This window comes from Delphinus delphis, chromosome 2 (assembly GCF_949987515.2).
Source record: "Delphinus delphis chromosome 2, mDelDel1.2, whole genome shotgun sequence".
Classification (NCBI taxonomy): domain Eukaryota; kingdom Metazoa; phylum Chordata; class Mammalia; order Artiodactyla; family Delphinidae; genus Delphinus; species Delphinus delphis.
This window is the reverse complement of record NC_082684.1, coordinates 164,600,649-164,623,980: the sequence shown is the minus strand read 5'-3', so window position 1 is coordinate 164,623,980 and position 23,332 is coordinate 164,600,649. Positions and strand designations below refer to the sequence as shown.

At 38.7% G+C, this 23,332-nt stretch overlaps 1 protein-coding gene across 10 annotated transcripts in view; it reads right to left on the bottom strand.

Annotated features, from left to right (window-relative positions):
- Positions 1-23,332, bottom strand: part of MLLT10 (MLLT10 histone lysine methyltransferase DOT1L cofactor) — a 246,891-nt gene that overhangs the window by 185,598 nt on the left and 37,961 nt on the right. For all 10 annotated transcript variants that reach the window (XM_060006191.1, XM_060006190.1, XM_060006188.1 and 7 more), the window contains one exon: positions 11,191-11,245. In XM_060006191.1, coding sequence (XP_059862174.1) covers positions 11,191-11,245 — 55 coding nt within the window. The remainder of the gene's footprint in view (positions 1-11,190; positions 11,246-23,332) is intronic.

Here is a 23,332-nt window from a genome sequence, read left to right as displayed (position 1 = left end):
TTCTGGATGGATCAACAATCTAAATTTTTTTTTTAACCACCTACTAGAAAAAAATGTACAAAAAGTTTAAAATAATCTTGGTGTAGAAAACAGTCCTTCTAGTGTGCTACAAAATTAGGAAAATATTTGTTAATAATAATAATAAGCATGATTATAAACTTAAATTTCTGTATGGCCAAAAGCAAAATCAAAACACAAACCACCATCTAGGAGGAAAAAATTCTGCAATACCCCAGACAAAGGACTAATTTCCATAATACATTAAGAGTTCTTACACAACAATCAACAAATCTGCCAGGACTTCCCTGGTGGTCCAGTGGGTAAGACTCTGCGGTCCCAAGGCAGGGGGCCTAGGTTCGATTCCTGGTGGGGGACCTAGATCCCACATGCATGCCACAACTAAGAGTCCGCATGCCACAACTAAGAAGCCCACATGCCGCAACTAAGAAGTCCACATGCCGCAACTAAGAGTCCGTGTGCCACAACTAAGAAGTCCACATGCTGCAACTAAAAGATCCCACATATTGCACCTAAGACCTGGCACAGCCAAAATAAATAAATAAATATTAAAAAAAAAAAAAAAGTGCCATGAGGAATGTACCAAGAGGAAAATGAGCTAACAATATGAATGAATACTTCACATAAAGAAAATACAAATAGCTTTTAAGCATATGAAAAGTTGCTCAACTTCTCTCATAATAAGAGAAATACAGATTAAGGCTAGCTTTACATAATTCTTACCTACCAGAATGGCAAATATAAAAAGATTCTTAATACTGACAGATGGAAAGAGTTAAAAGCTGTATTTTGAATCTCTCTTTCAGGCCCCTGAAGAAAATATCTTCACAGTTCTTGCAAGATCAACCCTGAAGATAGACGAGAGTCCTATAGTGTCTGCCATGTACTAATAATGTATCCAAGAATGCTCTTTAGCCTGCTGTACTTGGCTGTCAGGAATGTATATTGTATAACTTATAATTTATAGTCTATACTACATTAAAATAAAAGAGCTAGCCACTTACAGATACAGAGGCTATATGGCAAGTAGGCATATTTAAACTGAGGGTCCCCAAACCTGGAGGCTTCCCTCTGCTAATGGGACCTGCACTCGCATTAGCTTCTTGTCAACCTTACAATCAAAATGCTGGAAACATCAAAACCTGCATCAGAGTTTGGAGGCCTCTGTATCTCAACAGAGTATGCTTTTCCTTTATAGTATATTTGGTGCTGGAAAAGCCGATTGTGACTTGTGAGTCTGATCAACAATCCAGAACTGAAACTGACTCGGGTGGTCATGCAACTGTGCTGAGGAAAATATGATGAAAACAGGCTCTTTGCATGTATTGTGAATATACTGTGAATTAGTACATCTCAATAGCGGGGAATTAGGCAAAATCCACTGAAATTTCAGATGCACATACCCTCTGACCCAGCAATCCCACTTCTAGGAATTTTTGCCTATAGCTAATCACCCACTTATCCATGATTACATTGTACATGGTTATTCACTGCAGTACTGTTTAAAAATAATAATAACTAAATGTTCATCAAGAGAATGGTTAAATAAATTACGGTTCATTTTTACAATTAAGTATCTTGCAGATGTATATGAGAGTTTTTTATTACTTATGTGCAATGATCTCCAAGGTATATTATTAAATGAAGAAGCAATTCATAAAACACTATATCCTACATTTGTGTAAAAAATGTTTATGTATGCAGAAAATAGCTCCGGACAGATATCAAGAATGCAGTAACCTCCCCAGGAAGGAAACTACATGGTAAGGAAGCAGGAACAGTAAGAGCTAAAAGCTGGTAATTATATCCAATTTCCTACTGACATATACATTTTTCAGCAATCTCACCATCACCTTAAACTCAACACATGAAAAGTATATCTCAACATTGATCTTTACTCCCAAAACAACCCTCTGCCCAACACTCTCTACCTCAGTTAAGACCATCAACATTCAGCTGTCCACAGAGAAATCTGAGCAGCTCCCTTCCCTCATCTCAACCCACATCCATTAAGTCATATGATACTACTGTAGATAGCCATGATTTAAGCTTATTCACGGGCTTCTGTGGTGGCACAGTGGTTAAGAATCCGCCTGCCAATGCAGGGGACATGGGTTCGAGCCCTGGTCCAGGAAGATCCCACATGCCGCGGAGCAACTAAGCTTGTGCACCACAACTACTGAGCCTGCGCTCTAGAGCCCATGAACCACAACTACTGAAGCCTGTGTGCCTAGAGCCCGTGCTCCGTAACAAGAGAGGCCACCGCAATGAGAGGCCCGCACACCACAAATAAGAGGAGCCCCCGCTCACTGCAACTAGAGAAAGCCGGGCGCAGCAACGAAGACCCAACGCAGCCAAAAATAAATAAATTTAATAAATAAATTTTTTTAAAAAAAAGCTTATTCAGTATCCATTTCCTCCTCTTGTTAGAATACCACGCTTCAGGAGATTCTATTCATTTCTGGTTCCAGTCACTCCAAAATGCAAACACTCGAGCACTCAATTTTTCCTGAAGTCTGTGAGTTATATCTTTTCATATATTATTTTTGCTTCAGTTATCCAGAATCTATGTCTGTTACTGGCAACCAAATAATATACCTGTCTCTTGAAAACTGGTAAATAAGAGTTAAAAATGAAGCATTTGGACCTATGGCATCTCCAAGAGCCTGTGCTGTCACAGAAACACCAGAAAATGGAGAATAAAATGTCACAATCAACTTTGTCAGAACTCTGGAAGATAGTCAAAAGTTTATGCACCCAAGTAAAAAATAAAGAAAGAGGCAACCTGGGACTTCCCTAGTGGTCCAGACTCTGCACTTCCACTGCAGAGGGCATGGCTTCAATCCCTGGTTGGGGAACTAAGATCCCACATGCCACACTGCGTGGCCAAAACCAAACAAAAAAAAAAAAAAAAAGAAAGAGGCAACTTAAAAACAGTAAGAGTTTTGCGTCATTTTTACTTGCCCTGGCTCTACCCCTCATTGGCTTGACAATGGTCTTGAAGACAGCACCCCACGTTCCTAGTGCCAAACTCTGGTCCCTGGTTCCAAAAGAGGTTGAGCATAGCTTGTTCTCAAAGAACTGTGATTTTAAGTTTTGACCTAACTGTGGGAGGGGGACAGAAAGAACCCAAAGGACTGACTCAAGGCATTTGCCTTTGTATCCCCTAACCTGGGTGTTTCTCAGGGTGTTATAAGTTTAAGAAGTTAATTGCAATCCCCAGGATAGCTACTAGAAATATATATATGGAAAATGAAATAAGAATTAAAACCTGTTACAAGGAACAGAGAAGAACATTATATATTGAAAAACAGGTCAAAACACCAAGAAGAGGGACTTCCCTGGTGGCACAAGGGTTAAGAATCCACCTGCCAATGCAGGGGACACAGGTTCGATCCCTGGTCCAGGAAGATCCCACATGCCACGGAGCAACTAAGCCTGTGGGCCACAGCTACTGAGCCCACGTGCTGCAACTACTGAAGCCTGCACGCCTAGAGCCCGTGCTCCGCAACAAGAGAAGCCACCGCAATGAGAAGCCCGCACACCGCAAAGAAGAGTAGCCCCCACTTGCCACAACTAGAGAAAGCCCACGTGCAGCAATGAAGACCCAACACAGCCAAAAATAAATAAATAAATTTATTTTTTAAAAAACACCAAGGGGCTTCCCTAGTGGTGCAGTGGTTAAAAATCCTCCTGCCAATGCAGGGGACATGGGTTCGAGCCCTGGTCGGGGAAGATCCCACATGCCGTGGAGCAACTAAGCCCGTGCGCCACAACTACTGAGCCTGCACTCTAGAGCCTGCGAGCCATAACTATTGTGCCTGTGCTCCACAACGAGAAGCCACCACAATGAGAAGCCCATGCACCACAACGAAGAGTAGCCCCCGCTCACCGCAACTAAAGAAAGCCCGTGCACAGCAATGAGTACCCAAAGCAGTCAAAAATTTTTTTAAAAACGCCAAGATAAAACAATGATAAACATATATGCACCAAACATCAGAGCTCCAAAATACATGAAACAAAAATGAACAAAACTGAAGGGAGAAACAGACCATTCTTTAGTAATAGCTGGAAATTTCAGTACCCAAGTTTCAATAATGGATAGAACTTATCAGAAAATCAGTAAATAAATCGAAGAATTGAATAACACTACAATACATCTAGGCCCAATATATATATATATAGAACACTGAAATAAAAACAGCAAAATACACATTCTTCTCAAATACCCATGAACATTCTCCAAGATCACAATTAATTCAGGTCACAAAACTAGTGTCAATAAATTTGAAAAGATCTGAAATCAGATCTTATCAATCCACAGTGGAATGAAAATACAAATCCACAACAGAAGGAAAACTGGAAAATTCACAAATACATGGAAATTAAACAATATTCTCTTAAATAACCAATGAGTCAAAGAAGAAACCACAATGGAAACTAGAAAATACCCTAAGACAAATGAAAAACACAATATACAAAACCTCATGTGATACATAGGAAGCAGCACTCAGAGTTAAATTCATACCTGTAAATATCTATGTTGGAAAGAAGATGCTTGAGGGGGTGAAATGGGGTAGGGTGGACAGATAAGGGAGTGATAGTTTAAAAATACAGGGTTTCTTTTGTTTTTTTAATTGAAGTATCGCTGATTTACAATTTTGTCTTAGTGTCTGGTGTACAGCAAAATGATTCAGTTTTATATACATATATATTGTTTTTCAGATTCTTTTCCATTATAGTTTATTACAAGATATTTATACAGTTCCCTGTCCTATACAAAAACAAACAAACAAACAGGGTTTCTTTTTGAAGTGATGAAAATGTTCTAAAATTGACTGTGGTGTGTTGCACATAACTGTAAATACTTAAAAAAAAAAAACTGTTGCACACTTCAAATGAGTGAAACACATGACATAAACCATCTCCTAATAAAGCTGTTTAAAACAAAGCAAAAATGGGGCTTCCCTGGTGGTGCAGTGGTTGAGAATCTGCCTGCTAATGCAGGGGACACAGGTTCGAGCCCTGGTCTGGGAGGATCCCACATGTCGCGGAGCAACTAGGCCCGTGAGCCACAACTACTGAGCCTGCGCGTCTGGAGCTTGTGCTCCACAAAAAGAGAGGCCACGATAGTGAGAGGCCCACGCACCGTGATGAAGAGTGGCCCCCGCTTACCACAACTTGAGAAAGCCCTCGCATAGAAACGAAGACCCAACACAGCAAAAATTAATTAATTAATTAAAAAAAAAAAAAAGATGATCTCAAATTCATAAACTAATTATATACCTATGCTAAGGAGCTAGAAAAAGAGCAAACTAAACCCAAAGCCAGCAGAAGGAAGAAAGGTGTAAAAATCAGAGATAAAATGAGAATAGAAAAATAACAGGGACAATCAACAAAACCAAAAGTTCTTTGAAAAGATCAACAAAATTGACAAGCTTCTAGATTGACTAAGAAAAAAAAGGACTCAAATTACTAAATTCAGAAATAAGAGTGCGAACATTATTACTGACCTTAACAAAAAGAAAGAGAATTATAAGAGAACACCATGAGCAAATACAGACCAACAAATTAGATAACCTATAGGAAATGGACAAATTCCTAGAAACACAAACTAACAAAGCTGACTCAAGAAAGAGAAAATCAGGGCTTCCCTGGTGGCGCCGTGGTTGAGAGTCCGCCTGCCGATGCAAGGGACACGGGTTCAAGCCCCAGTCCTGAAAGATCCCACATGCCGCAGAGCGGCTGGGCCCGTGAGCCATGGCCGCTGAGCCTGTGCGTCCGGAGCCTGTGCTCCGCAACGGGAGAGGCCACAGCAGTGAGAGGCCTGCGTACCACAAAAAAAAAAAAAAAAAACACAATGAGGTACCACTTCATATCCACTAAGATAGCTATAATCTAAAAATTCAGAAAATATTAAGTGTTGGTGATAATGAGAAGGAAATGGATCCCTCATACACTGCTTGTGGGAATGTAAAAATGGTGTAGCCACTATGAAAACCAGTTTGGTGGTTCCTTGAAAAGTTAAATACAGAAGCATCATATGACCCATCAATGCCACTAGTATATACCCCCCAAAATACCAATGTTCTAACATCTATATCAGTGTTCACAGCAGCACTATTCACAACAGCAAAGAGATGGATACAACCCAAATGTCTTTCAACGAATGAAAGGACAGATAAAATGTGGCCTGTATATATACAATGGGGTATCAATCAGCCATAAAGAGGAATGAAGTACTAATACAGACTGCAACGTTGCTGAATCTGAAAATGCATCTAGACACTGATGAACAGTTGTTAACACACACACACACACACACACACACACACACACACACACAAAACAAATATCATATGCCTCCTGAAGGAAATATACAACACTATCTATGAAGTATTCTTGACTGTCCCCACAATAAACTGATTATGATCAAGTCTCAATATATCTAACTACTAATGTACAGAAAATACATGGAACAAAGTGACATGTTAACACACACACACACACACACACACACACACACACACCCATCTAAGATTAATCAACAAAGTCTGCTGTGTACAAACTCTACAGGACAAATGACCTAGATTTTTTCCATAAGTAAACTGACAAATGGGGGAAAGAAGACAAAGGAGATTACAGAGAGACCTAAGAGACATACCAAGCTACTGCAATGTATGCACCTTATTTGGATCCAGCTTATGGACCTTACGGGATCCTGATTCAACAACTATAAAAGAAAACAGGAGACAGTCAGGAAATTCTGAACACTGACTAGATATTTGATGGGTTTAAGAAATCCCTGTCAATTATTTTAGGTGTGATAATATATTGTGCATTTTTAAAATATACACGTAAACTAGAAATGCTCACAGAATTCAAAATAATCAGAAGACTGGGGTAGGGAAGGGTATAGAAGAAACAGCTGGCCATGACTTGGTCACTGTTAAAGCTAGGTACCAAGGTGGGGATTCTCTCTATTTGTATTTTTCAATAATATTTTGAAATTTTTCAATAATAAAAGTATTTTTGAAATTTTTCAATAATAAAAGCATTTTTTCAATAATAAAAGTATTTTTTTTAATATACCTGTAAAAATTTACCACTTTAGTATCTCTGATGTCCATTCCCTCATTTTTATCCCTCCTCCTACTTCTGACTCAAACAGTTCCTCAGTATCTCTCCCTTGGACTTAATACAATAAAGCAGAGTCTTACCTCTGTGGAGCGTAGATTCTAACATCAGAGTACAAAACCCAAAACAGTATGTATAATCAAAACTATCCTTGAAAAACCCCTTAAAATCCCAATAGAGAAAGTGCATGACACTGTACGTCATTTTGAATACACAACACTGCTTTATTCAAGTTCTTCTAACTGCGCTGTCAGATAGCATCTATCAACGATCCTCAACTCACTTTAAAACTTCCTCTTCAAGAATATAAGTAAGCCGACACCACCTCTTGCCTGGCCCCCTCAATAATAGTATACTTCATGTCTTTGTCAGCGATGGTTGGGAAAGCTTTACAATAATTCACAAGGGATTTCCATATAGGTTTGCCTAGAGCTCAGTGAGTAAAACGGCAGACTGAATTACCTCCATAATTTATTTTTTTCTATCTCCCCCCACCCGCTAGGCCATATAGCTGGTTTTAAGCATGTTAAATGCACTTATGATCCAGCTCTGCCTTTCTTTTTTATAGTTGGTCTGGTCTCATGTCCTTCCAATCCATTTACCACAACGCTGTCAGAGTGATCTTTCTAAAACAGAAAACTCATACGTTATTCCTCAGTTTCAGTGGCTCCCCATAATCAACAGGATCAAGTCCTTAGTATGAAAGGGTGGAGCAGGGGCCGGAAGAAAGAGGGAGGGGGAAGGTGGGGAAGGAGGGAGGGAAGGCAAGCCAAGGCGAGGGGAGGAAGGAAGGAAAAGGATGAGCAGGGGAAAGGGAAAAGAAAGAAAATCTTGCCTATACCATCAGCTCCACCTCTCAGAAGGCCTACTATTCAAACTCTACAATGCAAATCCCTGATATACCTGTGTCTTTTGTCATTTACTTCTCCCTTTGCCTATAATAACCCACTTTTCACACACCGATCTATGTTAAAACACTTACCTTCAACAACTGAGAACTATGGAGTGATTAACACTGAAGAAAAGTAACAGTTAAATTGAAAAATTCCTAATCCTGATCACCAGAAAAACAAAACTAAAATTTGGAACATATTTTCTGGTATGAAAAATGGGTATTAGATATTAAAGAACAGCATCACTGATACTATATACATCAGGTACATTGTGAGGTTTCGCTAACCAGTCTGGAAATACAATTGGCATTTCTAAAATAAAATGCATTCCAGGCTCCAAAATAATTTTGGAACACAATTTAGTCAGAATTTTTTAAATACACATCAAATTTAGACTATAACAAAGATGGCATTGCAAATCAATATGAAAAAAATGAACTGTTCAATAAATGGTGATGGGACAAATGGTAGCATTTTAGCATCTAGGAAAAAATTAAGTTGGAACCATGCCTCACATTGTATTTGCTGCATACATTCCAAATGTATCAAAGATTAACTGTTAAAAAAAAAGAAAAGAAAGAAAGAAACTATAAAAATACTAAAGGAGGGAGGGGCTTCCCTGGTGGTGCAGTGGTTAAGAATCCGCCTGCCAATGCAGGGGGACACAGATTCGAGCCCTGGTCCAAGAAGATCCCACATGCCGCAGAGCAACTAAGCCCGTGCGCCACAACTACTGAGGCTGCACTCTAGAGCCTGCGAGCCACAACTACTGAGCCTCTGTGCCACAACTACTGAAGCCCGCGCTCCTAGAGTCCCTGCTCCACAACAAGAGAAGCCACCACGAGAAGCACACGCACCGCAATGAAGAGTAGCCCCTGCTCGCCACAACTAGAGAAAGCCCACACACAACAAAGACCCAACGTAGCCAAAAATAAATAAAATAAATTTACTAAAAAAAAAAATATATATATATATATATATATATATATATATAAAAGAAGAGGGAGTTCCCTGGTGATCCAGTGGTTACGACTCTGCATTTCCACTGCAGGGGGCACAGGTTCACTCGCTGGTCGGCGAACAATCCTATATGCCATGCATTGTGGCCAAGAAAAAAAAAAAGCTTAAGGAAAAACATGAAAGAATTCCTTTATAACTTTGAAGTAGGGAAAGCCTTAACTAATGGTTCAAAACACAGAAACCAAAAAAGACAAGATTAAGAAATTCAACTAAATAAAAATCAAAATTTTCTGCATGAGAAAAAGCCACATGAGCAAGATCAACAACAGGGCCAAAACTAGTCCAACTCATCACAAAAGCCTAATATATGAAGTACTCCTATGAAAGCTCCAACAAATCAAAAAGGAAAAAATCAACAACCAAACAGAAAAAGAACAGATCACATATGGGACAATACCAGTTGAATTGCTCTTAAAAACATGAAAAGATGCTCAGATTCACTCATAATAAGAGAAATGCAAAATGCATGGTTTGAGACACCAACTTTCATCTACTGGATTACAAAAGATGTGTGCTGCTGGGAACACAAATTGGTACCACCACTAAAGAGAATAATTTGGGAATATCTACCAAAATTAAGTGTAAAATCTCTCTGACCCAACAGTTCAACTGTTGGGAATTAATAAAAACCTACAGATGTCTTTGCACAGAAGCAAAATGACATATATATATACAAGCATTAGTCATAAAAGCAAAAGATTAGAAACAGGCAGCTGATTATATAACATATGATAATAAAGAAAGCTCTATACTAATAATAGATAAACTGTTCAGGAAAACTTAAGATGCAAGAGAGTATATATAATATTCATCCATTTGTATAAAATTGCAGAAAATTTTTGTTTCCTCATATTTATTTGTGTATCCAAAAAAGTAGTAACAGCAACTATGTTGGTGGCAGAAACTGTACTGAGAAACTGTGCAGATAATGGTGTACAGGGGTAGGAGCGAGGATTTTTAATATTTAAAATTTTGGATAATGTGACTTATAGTCTAAACATCAGATTTAAATATTTATATATATGTATATAGTGCTAGTCAAAAACGTTGTATTTTCCCCATTTACTCATGCCATGAAACTATTCTATGCCAAAAATACTTTAGAGCTGGCTTCCCAAAATGGAAGTATATACTAATAGTACTAGTTTTATCTCTACTATTTTGAGTTTCTCCATCAGTTACTTAATTTTCATAAAATGCCACAGTTTAATAAATTGAAGTCTACACATTTAAGAATGGTACTGAGCTATAAAGAAACATGGATTTCTCTAAGAAAGGTAACTAAAAACGGAAATGGGGCTTCCCTGGTGGCGCAGTGCTTGAGAATCTGCCTGCCAATGCAGGGGACACGGGTTCGAGCCCTGGTCTGGGAAGATCCCACATGCCGCGGAGCAACTGGGCCCGTGAGCCACAACTACTGAGCCTGCACGTCTGGAGCCTGTGCTCCGCAACAAGAGAGGCCGCGACAGTGAGAGGCCCGCGCACCGCGATGAAGAGTGGCCCCCGCTTGCCACTAGAGAAAGCCCTCGCACAGAAACAAAGACCCAACACAGCCATAAATAAATAAATAAATAAATAAATAAATAAATAAATAAATAAATTTAAAAAATAATAATAAAATAAAAATGGAAATAAAAATTAGAAATACAAAAGGGGTCTTATGAAAGCACACCAAAATTTAAGAAAAGTCAGAATTTGTTTATATTCAAGCAACAAGGATCCACAGGGTGTTAAAATTAACATGCATTAGAAACATCATTTGTCTAGCAATACGCAAAACAGGAGGAAAAGAATATAAAACAGATTTTTATCTCTAACGAAGAAAAAAAAAGAGTGGCTTATTTTCCCAACAGTAATATAAGAAACTGTATCCATTTAAAAAAAAAAATCAAGATTTTAATTAGAAGTATCTGGATCATTCTGCACCAAAACAAAACAAAACTTAAGTTTGTCCAGAAAGTAGAAAAGCTGTTTCAATTTTTAAAAATTAAAAATTACATCCAGTACTGTTAAAAATATTTGAGCAGCAAACAGTTTGATATAATATGAATTACCAGATATTTTAAAATACATCTGCACTCCAGTGTTCAAGAAAATTTTTCTCAGAATTCTCTGCACTTACCGCCATTATCTGTTCTTTTTAAAGCTCCATCCTTATGAGGACACAGTTCACATCTCTATTAAAAGGGGGGGGAAACAAAGAGATTTTTCAGATTACCAAAGTATAACATCTTCCCTGTAACTTGAAAACTATTAAAAATATGGTAGTGGCATTTGTACTAGTTGCCACCAAGAGTGTATCAGAAAGATCCTCACAAAGTAATTCTCCTTGACATTTGGTCTTCCTCAGAGTACCAGACAACAACTTTTAAAAAGTAATTTTACTTAACATTTAAATTCCTGCCACAATTTTTTTTCTAATGTTATATTAATAAAAATAAAAAGATTCTCTCAACATAGGATTGGGGCACAGTTTTTAACCTGTGCCTCTACTCCTTTGCTTTCTGAGTAGAATCAACCAGGATTATTACATACTCAGTTGGATCTGGTTTCTCCTGAAATAAAGAGCCAAACTCAAATTCAGAATTTTGATTCAAGTAGGAAGGCATGATCTCACATGTGCTTACCTGCCTTTGGAAGAAAAGAACTGCTCTAATTATTCTAGTTACTCTTTTTATGCACAGCCCAATGATACTCAGAATTATTATGGATCCCTCTCTACCACTCCCACAATTTAAAACCAGAAATAAACACCAAGCCAGTATTGCCATTTCTTTTCACTACTGACAAGAGGACTGAAATAATTGTAAAAATAATAAAGAGTTTCAGTGGCACTGCCTTACTGTGAAGACTACATTCCTAGAAATCATATATGATACTTATTATTTGTACCCTATCTTACTCTCCAAAGAGGTTTGAAGCATATAATATAGTAATATAAATGAGTTACACAGTAAAATATGAGCAAGAAATTAAAATAAAATAGTGAACAAGCACTCAATAAGCTGGTAGGGGGGTTAAAAGACAAAAGTACTAAAAATCATCTATATCCACAATAAGCAGTTAAGGGATACACAAAACAATTAGATGTAAACTATGATATCAGAAACAGTAATCATGGGCTTCCCTGGTGGTGCAGTGGATAAGCATCCATCCGCCAATGCAGGGGATACGGGTTCAAGCCCTGGTCCGGGAAGATCCCACATGCCGCAGAGCAACTAAGCCCGTGTGCCACAACTACTGACCCTGCACTCTAGAGCCTGCAAGCCACAACTACTGAAGCCCGCGTGCCTAGAGCCCATGCTCTGCAATAAGAGGAGCCACCGCAATGAGAAGCCTGCACACTGCAACGAAGAGTAGCCCCCACTCGCCACAACTAGAGAGAAAGCCTGCGTGCAGCAATGAAGACCCAATGCAGCCAACAATTATTTAATTTTAAAAAAAAAAAAACAGTAATCATGAAGGAAGGAGAATACAGATGCAGGGTTTTTTGAATGCATTTGAAATTAAGAGATCAGCAACTTAAAACAATCCCGTATATATAAATAGACTGCTATACCAAATCCTCATGGTAACTGCAAGCCAGAAATCTATGATATATATACACATCAAAAAGGAAAAGAAATCCAACCATAACCCAAAAGATAGTCATCAAATCATGAGAAGAAAACAACAGAAGAAGAAGAATGGGAAAAAAAGACCTACAAAAACAAATCCAAAACAACAAAATGGCGATAAGAACATACATATCGATAATTACCTTAAATGTAAATGGACTAAATGCTCCAACCAAAAGACATGGGCTGGCTGAATGGATACAGAAACAAGACCCACATATATGCTGCCTACAACAGACTCACTTCAGATCTAGAGACACACAAATACTCAAAGTGAGGGGATAGAAAAGGTATTCCATGCAAATGGAAAAATGAAAAGAAAGCTGGAGCAGCAATACCGGTATCAAACAAAACAGACTTTAAAATAAAGACTGTTATGAGAGACAAAGAACACTACATAATGACCATGGGATCAGTCCAAAAAGAGGATATAACAATTGTAAAAGTATACGTACCCAACATACAAACACCTAAATATACAAGGCAAATACTAATGAACATAAAATGAGAAATTGACAGGAATACAATAATGGTAAGGGACTGTAATTCCCCACTTACATCAATGGCCAGATCATCCAGACAGAAAAGCACTAAGTAAACACTGGCCTAAAATGACACATTAAAGCAGATGCACTTAATTGATATATATAGATATGTATATCTATATATATGAGCACTCCATCCGAAAGAAGCAGAATACACATTCTTTTCAAGCGCACATGCAACATTCTCCAGGATAGATCGCGTACATACTAGGCCACAAAACAAGCCTCAGTAAATTTTAAGAAAACTGAAATCATATCAAGCATCTTCTACAACACTATGATTGGAAATCAGCTACAAGAAAAATCAGCTACAAGAAACTGGAAATCAGCTACAAGAAAAAAACTATGAAAAACACAAACACGTGGAGGCTAAACAATACGCCACTAAACAACCAATGGATCAATAGCGAAATCAAAAGAGAAAATCAAAGAATACCAAGAGACAAATGAAAACAAAAACATGATGATCCAGCGAGTTCCCTGGTGGCCTAGTGGTTAGGATTCCGGGCTTTCATTGTCATGGCCCAGGTTCAATCCATGGACAAGGAACTGAGATCCCGCAAGCCACGTGATGTGGTCAAAAAAGAAAAAAAAAACACAGGATGATACAAAACGTATGGGATGCAGCAAAAGCAGTTGCAAAAAAAGGGAAGTTTACAGCAATACAAGCTTGTACCTCAGGAAACAAAAAAATCTCAAATAAACAACCTAACTTTACATCTAAAGCAACTAGAGAAAGAAGAACAAACAAAACCCAACATTAGTAGAAAGAAAGAAATCATAAGGATCAGAGCAAAAATAAATGAAACAGAAATGGAAAAAACAACAGAAAAGATCAATAAAACTAAGCTGGTTCTTTGAAAAGATAAACAAGTGATAAACCTTTAGCCAAACTCATCAAGAAAAAAAGGGAGGACTTCCCTGGTGGTCCAGTGGTTAAGACCTCCACTGCAGGGGGCAGAGGTTCAATCCCTGTTCAGGGAATTTCCACATGCTGTGGCGTGTGGCCAAAAAAAATTAAAAAGAGAAAAGGGAGAGGGCTCAAATCAATAAAATGAGAAATGAAAAAGAAGTTACAACTGACAGGACAGAAATACAAAGCATCATAAACTACTACTACTACTAGCAACTATACACAACTAAAATGGAAAATCTAGAAGAGATGGACAAATTCTTAGAAAGGTACAGTCTCCCAAGACTGAAGCAGGAAGAAGTAGAAAATATGAACAGATCAAGTACTGAAATTGAATCAGTAACTTAAAAACTCCCAACAGGAAATTCCCTGGCAGTCCAGTGGTTAGGACTCTGCATTTTCACTGCTGAGGGCCCGGGTTCAATCTCTGGTCAGGGAACTAAGATCCCGCAAGCTATGCAGTGCAGCCAAAACAAAAAAGTTAAAATACATAAAAAATAAAAGCTCCCAACAAACAAAAGTCTAGGACCAGATGGCTTCACAGATGAATTCTACCAAACATTCGAATATTTAAAGAAGAGTTAACACCTATCCTTCTTAAACTATTCCAAAAAACAGCAGAGGAAGGAACATTTCCAAAGTCATTCTATGAGGCCACCATCACCCTGATACCAAAACCACACAAAGACATCACCAAAAAAAAAAAAATTGCAGGCCATTATCACTGATGAACATAGATACAAAAATCCTCAACAAAATAGTAGCAAACCATATCCAACAATACATTAAAAGAATTATACACCATGATCAAGTGGGATTTATCCAAGGGATGCAAGGGTTTTTCAATGTCTGCAAATTAATCAATGTGTCATATAACACATTAACAAATTGAAGAATAAAAATCATACAATCATCTCAATATATGGAGAAAAAGCTTTTGATAAAGTTCAACGTCCATTTATGCTCCCCAGAAAATGAGCAGAGAGGAAACCTACCTCAACATAATAAAGGCCATATATGAAAAACCCACAGCTAACATCATACTCAATGATTAAAAGCTGAAAACATTTCCTCTAAGATCAGGAATAAAATAAGGATGCCCAATTTCATTATTCAACATTGTTTTCTAAGTTCTAACCACAGCAATCAAAGAAAAAAACAAAAAAAAGAAAGAAAAGGAATGCAAATTAGAAAAGAAAAAGTAAAAATGCCACTGTTTGAAGATGGCATGATACTCCACATAGAAAATCCTGAAGACGTTACCAGAAAACTACTAGAAAAAAAAAAAAAAAAAAAAAAACTACTAGAGCCCATCAATGAAATTCAGTAAAGTTGCAGGGAACAAAACTAATATACAGGACTTCCCTGGTGGCGTAGTGGTTAAGAATCCACTTGCCGATGCAGGCGACAAGGGTTCGAGTCCCGGTCCGGGAAGATCCCACATGCCACGGAGCAACTAAGCCCATGTGCCACAACTACTGAGCCTGTATGCCACAACTACTGAGCCTGCGCCCTAGAGCCCGTGACACAACTACTGAGCTCGCATGCCACGACTACTGAAGCCTGCGCACCTAGAGCCTGTGCTCTGCAACAAGAGAAGCCACCGCAATGAGAAGCCTGCTCACCACAACAAAGAGTAGCCCCCACTGGCCGTAACTAGAGAAAGCCCACGCACAGCAATAAAGACCCAATGCAGCCAAAAATAAACTAATATACAGAAATCTGTTACATTTCTATACACTAACAACAAACTATCAAAAAGAGAAATTAAGGAAACAATCCCATTTACCACTGCATCAAAAAGAATAAAATACCTAGGAGGTAAAAGACCTGTACTCAGAAAACTATAAGACACTGATGAAAGAAACTGAAGATGACCCAATCAGATGGAAAGATGTTCTTGGATTGAAGAATTAATATTGTTAAAATGACCATACTACCCAAGGCAATCTCCAGGCTCAATGAAATCCCTACCAAATGAGTAATGGCATTTTTCACAGAACTAGAACAGATGATTTTTTAATTTCTATGGAAACATAAAAGACCCCGAATAGACAAAACAATCTTGAGAAAGAAGAACAGAGCTGGAGGAATCCCACTCCCTGACTTCAGACTGTACTACAAAGCTACAAAACAGTATGGTACTGGCAAAAAAAAAAAGACACATAGGTCAATGGAACAGAATAGAGAGCCCAGAAATAAACCCACATACCTATAGTCAATCTATGACAAAGGAGGCAAGAATACACAATGGAGAAAAGACAGTTTCTTCAACAAAAGGTGGTGGTAACGCGGGACAGCTACATATAAAAGAATAAAATTAGAACATTCTCTAACACCATATACAAAAATAAACTCAAAATGGATTAAAGACCTAAATTTAAGGCAAGATACTATAAAATTCCTAGAGTAAAACAGGCAGAACATTCTTTGACATAAATCACACCAGTTTTTTTTTAATCTGTGTCCTAAATCAAAGGAAACACAAGCAAAAATAAACAAATAAGACCTAATTAACTTAAAAGCTTTTGCACATCAAAGGAAACCATAGACAAAACAAAAGACAACCTGCTGAATGGGAGGTTGAATGAATGGGAGAAATTTTTGCAAAGATGTGACTGATAAGGGGTTAATACCCAACATATATAAACAGCTCATGCAACTCAACATCAAAAAACCGCCCAATTGAAAAATGGGCAGAAGGGGACTTCCCTGGTGGCACAGTGGATAGGAATCTGCCTGCCAATGCAGCGGACACGGGTTCGAGCCCTGGTCCCGGAAGACCCCACATGCCGCGGAGCAACTAAGCCCGTGCGCCACAACTACTGGGCCTGCGCTCTAGAGCCCACGAACCACAACTACCAAGCCCGCATGCCACAACTACTGAAGCCCACACGCCTACAGCCTGTGTTCCGCAACAAGAGAAGCCACCACACTGAGAAGCCCGCACACCGCAATGAAGAGTCGCTCCCGCTCGCCACAACTAGAAAAAGCTCACGCACAGCAACAAAGACCCAATGCAGCCAAAAATAAATGAATTAATTTTTTTTAAAAAAAGGGGGGCAGAAGAACTGAACATTTTTCCAAAGAGGAAATGCAGATGGCCAACAGGCACATGAAAAGATGTTCAATATCGCTAATTATTAGAGAAATGCAAATCAAAACTACAATGAGGTATCACCTCACACTGGTCAGAATGGCCATCATTAAAGTCTACAAATAGGAGTTCCCTGATGGTCCAGTGGTTAAGAATCCGCCGTCCAATGCAGAGGACACGGGTTCGATCCCTGGTCAAGGAACTAAGATCCCACATGCCACGGGGCAACTAAGCCCATGCGCCACAACTACTGAGCCCACGCACTCTGGAGCTTACACACCACAACTAGAAAGAAGCCTGCACGCCACAACTAGAGAGAAGCCCGCGCACCGCAACAAAGATCTCGCGTGCCACAACTAAGTCCCAGTGCAGCCAAATAAATAGATTTTTAAAAATATTTTTTAAATCAATGAAAGCATTCTGTGAGAATCAATGTACTATATGAAATTTACAATAAAGACAATAGTATCATTCATTATAAAAAAAGAAAAATACTGATTCAATTACTTCACTTCTACAGAGCCAAAGGAAATATGATAGAAATGGCAATTATTAAGTACTGTGTCATCTTCATATCACTTACACACTTTAATTTCAAGATATGAAAAGACATGTGTACAGAAATATTTTATATCACTGTTTATGACTATAAAGTTTTTATTATAAGTCCAACTGTATAACAATGAGGGAACTAATGCTATATTCACAAATATTTTAAATGAGTTATAAAATGCAGAGAAGAAAATTCTAAAAGAGAACTACATGCTAATAAGTAAAATACTATTACTATGTCTTTACCTTTAGTCTTCTACTAAAGGTAAAAATAGATATATAGAAGACTTGAGAGAAAGAAATAACTACAGACAAAGAAGGTTAAGTTATAATTAGAGGCTATACCCTAAGCTCAGGAAAAAAGTATCAGGTTCTGGACAATAGAGATTCCAGACCCTACAGTAAACTAATCCAACCTGAAAAGTTTCACAGGGCAGGCTGCAGCTGTACATGTTACTATTAAAGTTCCACAGATGCATTCTTATTTAATAAGTGAGAGGTACTGTTTAAATGCACAAGTAAATCCTGTAACAGAGTACACAGATTATAAGGAGACCAAAAAAAAAAAAAAAACACACACATTGAAGATCTTACTTTTTTTTTTTCTATTTTATACATAGTAGTTTATATCTCTTAATCCCCTGCCTTGCCCCTCCCCTGCTCCTTCCTTCCCCACTGGTAAACACTTGCTTGTTCTTGGTATCTGTGAGTCTGTTTCTGTTTTGTTTGTTTCTATATTATTTTACTATTTATTTGGCTGCATCGGGTAGCAGGATCTTCACTGAGGCATGCGGGATCTTTAGTTGTGGCATGTGACTTCTAATTCCCTGACTAGGGATCAAACCAGGCCCCGTGCACTGGGAGTGCGGAGTCTTAGCCACTGGACTACCAGGAAAGTCCCTCTGTTTTGTTATATACATTCATTTGTTTTATTTTTTGGATTCCAAGATCTCACATTTTAACAAAGGGGGGGGAAAACATTTTAATTGAAACGGTCCAAACAAGCGGAAGTTATATAAGGTGGTTCCTTCTTTTTTACATCACGTAGTATACTAAGAAAGCATGCAACTACTTTCCATCTTTATAACACAGGCATCAATTTCCAAATACTTTTCCTACTTTACTTTAGATTATTTTCCAAAATATAAAACTCAGTATACTTCACTAAATCAAGTTCACCCAAAATAATGACTTTTAGGAGGCTGTGGCTATTAACAAGCCATTCAGGGCTTCCCTGGTGGCGCAGTGGTTGAGAGTCCGCCTGCCGATGCAGGGGACACGGGTTCATGCCCTGGTCCGGGAAGATCCCACAGGCCGTGGAGCGGCTGGGCCCGTGAGCCATGGCCGCTGAGCCTGCGTACCGCAAAAAAAAACAAAAAAACAAACAACAACAACAAAAAAAAGCCATTCAGCTATACTGGTTTACTCAGACTTCGAACACCATTGTATTACAGAAAGCAACAAGATAATAATTATTTTTTTATAAACAGTATAGGCTAAATAAGAAGAATAAATTCAAGCTTTAAGTTTGATCTTCCTCATATTATATAAAAGATGTAATTGTGGCATTAAAAAAGTATGTGTAGGGAGGGGCTTCCCTGGTGGTGCAGTGATTGAGAAACTGCCTGCTAATGCAGGGGACACGGGTTCGAGCCCTGGTCTGGAAGGATCCCACATGTCGTGGAGCAACTAGGCCCGTGAGCCACAACTACTGAGCCTGCACGTCTGGAGCTTGTGCTCCGCAACAAGAGAGGCCGTGACAGTGAGAGGCCCGCGCACCAGGATGAAGAGTGGCCCCCGCTTGCCACAACTAGAGAAAGCCCTCTCACAGGAACGAAGACCCAACAGAGCAAAAATTAATTAATTAATTAATAAACTCCTACTCCCAACATCTTCTTTAAAAAAAAAAAAGTATGTGTAGGATAAAACATTTACCATCATTACTTCTTCTTTTAGGCAAAAGATAAAAATACATATTAATTAACCTATTTTTCTTGTGTTTTAGAAAGACTCGTGACTACCAGAGTAGAAATAAGCACCCAGAGCACCCAGGCTGGGGCCTCCAAACAGCATTTCCCAAAGGAACCAGAACTGCTGAAAGAAGTGGATGATTCCAGGTCTAGGTCAAGTATGCCCTGAATACCTCATTCTATCAAATAGCAAGGAAGCTATAAAAGACTGCTTTAGTCATATGAAAAGGACCTATGGTCCAACCTAAAGAGGCTCCTGATGGCCAAAGATGAAATCATCTAATGCTAACAGAGATAAAAACTGCAATAAACTGAAAACTACCAAATATTTTTAAATCCATCATAAAATGAATTTCTACTTCAAAAATTGCTGAGTGGACTACCCTGGTGGCACAGTGGTTAAGAATCCACCTGCCAATGCAGGGGACATGGGTTTGAGCCCTGGGCTGGGAAGATCCCACATGCTGCGGAGCAACTGGGCCAGTGCGCCACAACTACTGAGCCTGCGCTCTAGAGCCCATGAGCCACAACTACCGAGCCTGTGTGCCACAGCTACTGAAGCCCATGCGCCTAGAGCCCGTGCTCTGCAACAAGAGAAGCCACCGTGATGAGAAGCCTGCGCACCACAACGAAGAGCAGCCCCCGCTTGCCGCAACTAGAGAAAGCCCATGCGCAGCAACAAAGACCCAACGCAGCAATCAATCAGTCAATAAATATTAAAACGAAAAGAAAAGGAAAGAACTAAACAGGGAATTCCCTGATGGTCCAGTGTTAAAGAATCCGCCTTCCAATACAGCGGATGCGGGTTCGATCCCTGGTCGGGGAACTAAGATCCCACATGCCACGGGGCAACTTAGCCTGAGCACCACAATCACTGAGCTCGCACGCCTCAACTAGAGTCCGCGTGCCGCAAACTACAGAGCCCATGTGCTCTGGAACCCACTCATGACAACTACAGAGCCCCCATGCCCTGGAGCCTGCGTGACACAACTAGAGAAGAGAAAACCCACAGGCCACAACTAGAGAGAAGCCCACGCGCTGCAACAAAAGATCCCACATGCCTCAACAAAGATCCTGCGTGCTGCAAATAAGACCCGATGCAGCCAAAAATAAAGAAAATAAATCTTTAAAAACAAAAAAGAACTAAATAAAAATTCTTAAACTTAAAAATATAATACATGAAGTGAAAAATTCATTGGATGGGCTTAACAACAGAATCAAGATGACAAAGGAAAGAGTCAGTGAGCTTGAAGCTACATCAATAGATAGGATCTATCTGAAAAAGAGAAAATGGTAAAAAAAATGAACAGAGCTTCAGGGACCTATTGAACAGTATCAAGAAGCCACCATGTATAATTGAAGGCCTGGAAGAGGAGGAGGAGGTGAGGGAGAGAATATGAATATGAGAATATGGCAGTAAAGAAAATTTTGAAAAAACAATGGATGAAAATTTCCTCTATTTGAAGACAAATTTATGGATTCCAGAAGCACAGTGAATCCCAAACAAGCAAAACCGCTTCATGAAAAGCAAACAAAAGTCTTCAAGAGGCAGCCAAAAGAAAAGGACACACCAAAGACAGGGAAACAGTGATTGAATTAATAGCTGATCTCTCATCATAAACTATGGAAGTCAAAACAGTAAAACAAACATCTCTAAAGTGCTTGAAGAAAAAGAACTGTCAATCCAGAATTCTGTATCTAATATATCCTTCAAAATGAAGGTGAAACAGACGTTTTTAGGTAAGAAAGAGCAAACAGAATTCATCACCAGGTGATACAGACTACAATAAAGGCTACAAGAAATTCTTCGGAATAAAGGGAAATGGTACTAGATGAAAAACACAAATCTTCAGGAGGCAAAGAAGAACACCATAAATGGTAAATATCTGGGTAAATATTGCGTTGGCCAAAAAGTTCGTTTGGGTTTTTTCGTAAGAGCTTATGGAAAAATCCGAACAAACTTTTTGGCCAACCCAATATAAAAGACTTTTAGTTCTTAAATTCTTAAAAATACATATGATTACTGAAAACAAAAATTGTAATACTGTCTTCTGGGGTTTATAATATATGTAGCTCTAATATATATGACAATAGACAATAGCATAAGTAACAATGGACAGAGGTGATGTGATGTAAAAGAATCTCTACAGTTACAAGATTTCTACACTTTACAAGAAGTGATACAATATTAACTATAAGTGGGTACGCTAAATAGACTGTAAAAAAGGTAAGGAAATATACTGAAATTGCTAGAGAAACACTAAGAAACTAATGCAAACAGAAATAGCTCTATAAAACTGGTACATTAAAAATTCTCTACATGCAAAAAATTAAGTTGGACCCCTTATGCATATGATATATAAAAGTAACTCAAAATGGATCATATACTTAAATGTAAGAGCTAACACTATAAAACTCTTAGAATGAAACTGGAGTAAATTCTTCATGACTCAGGGCTGGATAATGGTTTCTTAGATACAACACCAAAAACAGAGGCAACAAGAGAAATAATAGATAAATTGGAATTTTCCAAACCTAAAACCTTTTGTTCTGCAAATGATACCATCAAGTAAAAAACCCCATAGAATAAAATACTTACAAGATATATATCTGATAAGGGACTTATACCCAGAAAATATAAAGAGCTCTATAACTCAATAATAAAAAGATATATAGGGACTTCCCTGGTGGTTCAGTGGTTAAGACCCCGTGCTTCCACTGCAGGGGGCTCGAGTTTGATCCCTGGTTGGGGAACTAAGATCCCACATGCTGCAAGGCATGGCCTAAAAAAATAAATAAAATCTTAAAAAAAAAAAAAAAGATAAATATCCTAATTAAAAACTGGGGCAAGGATCTGAATAGCCATTTCTCCAAAGAAAACACATAAATAACCAAAACAAGCCTGTGAAAAGATGTCTAACATTCATTAAAGAAATACAAATCAGGCTTCCCTGGTGGTGCAGTGGTTAAGAATCCTCCTGCCAATGCAGGAGACACAGGTTCGAGCCCTGGTCCAGGAAGATCCCACATGCTGCAGAGCAACTAGGCCCGTGCGCCACAACTGCTGAGCCTGCACTCTAGAGCCTATGCACCACAATTACTGAGCCCACATGCCACAACTACTGAAGCCCGCGTGCCTAGAGCCCGTGCTCCACAACAAGAGAAGCCACTGTGATGAGAAGCCCGTGCACCGCAACAAAGAGTAGCCCCCACTCGCCACAACTAGAGAAAGCCCATGCGCAGCAACGAAGACCCAATGCAGCTAAAAGGAAATAATTAAAATAAATAAATTTATAAAAAAGAAAAAAAGGAAATACAAATCAACACCACAATGAGATACCACGAGGATGGCTAAAATCAAAAGATAAACAAATCCTGTTAGCAAGACTGTGGAGAAATCAGAACCCTCATATATCGCTGATGGGAGTTTAAAATGGTGTGGCTGCTTCGGCAGTTCCTCAAAAAGTTAAACACAGTTACCACATGGGTCAAAAATTCCACACCCAAAAGAAATGAAACCATACATTTACACAAAAAACATGTATGGAAATGTTCAAAACAGCCTTATTC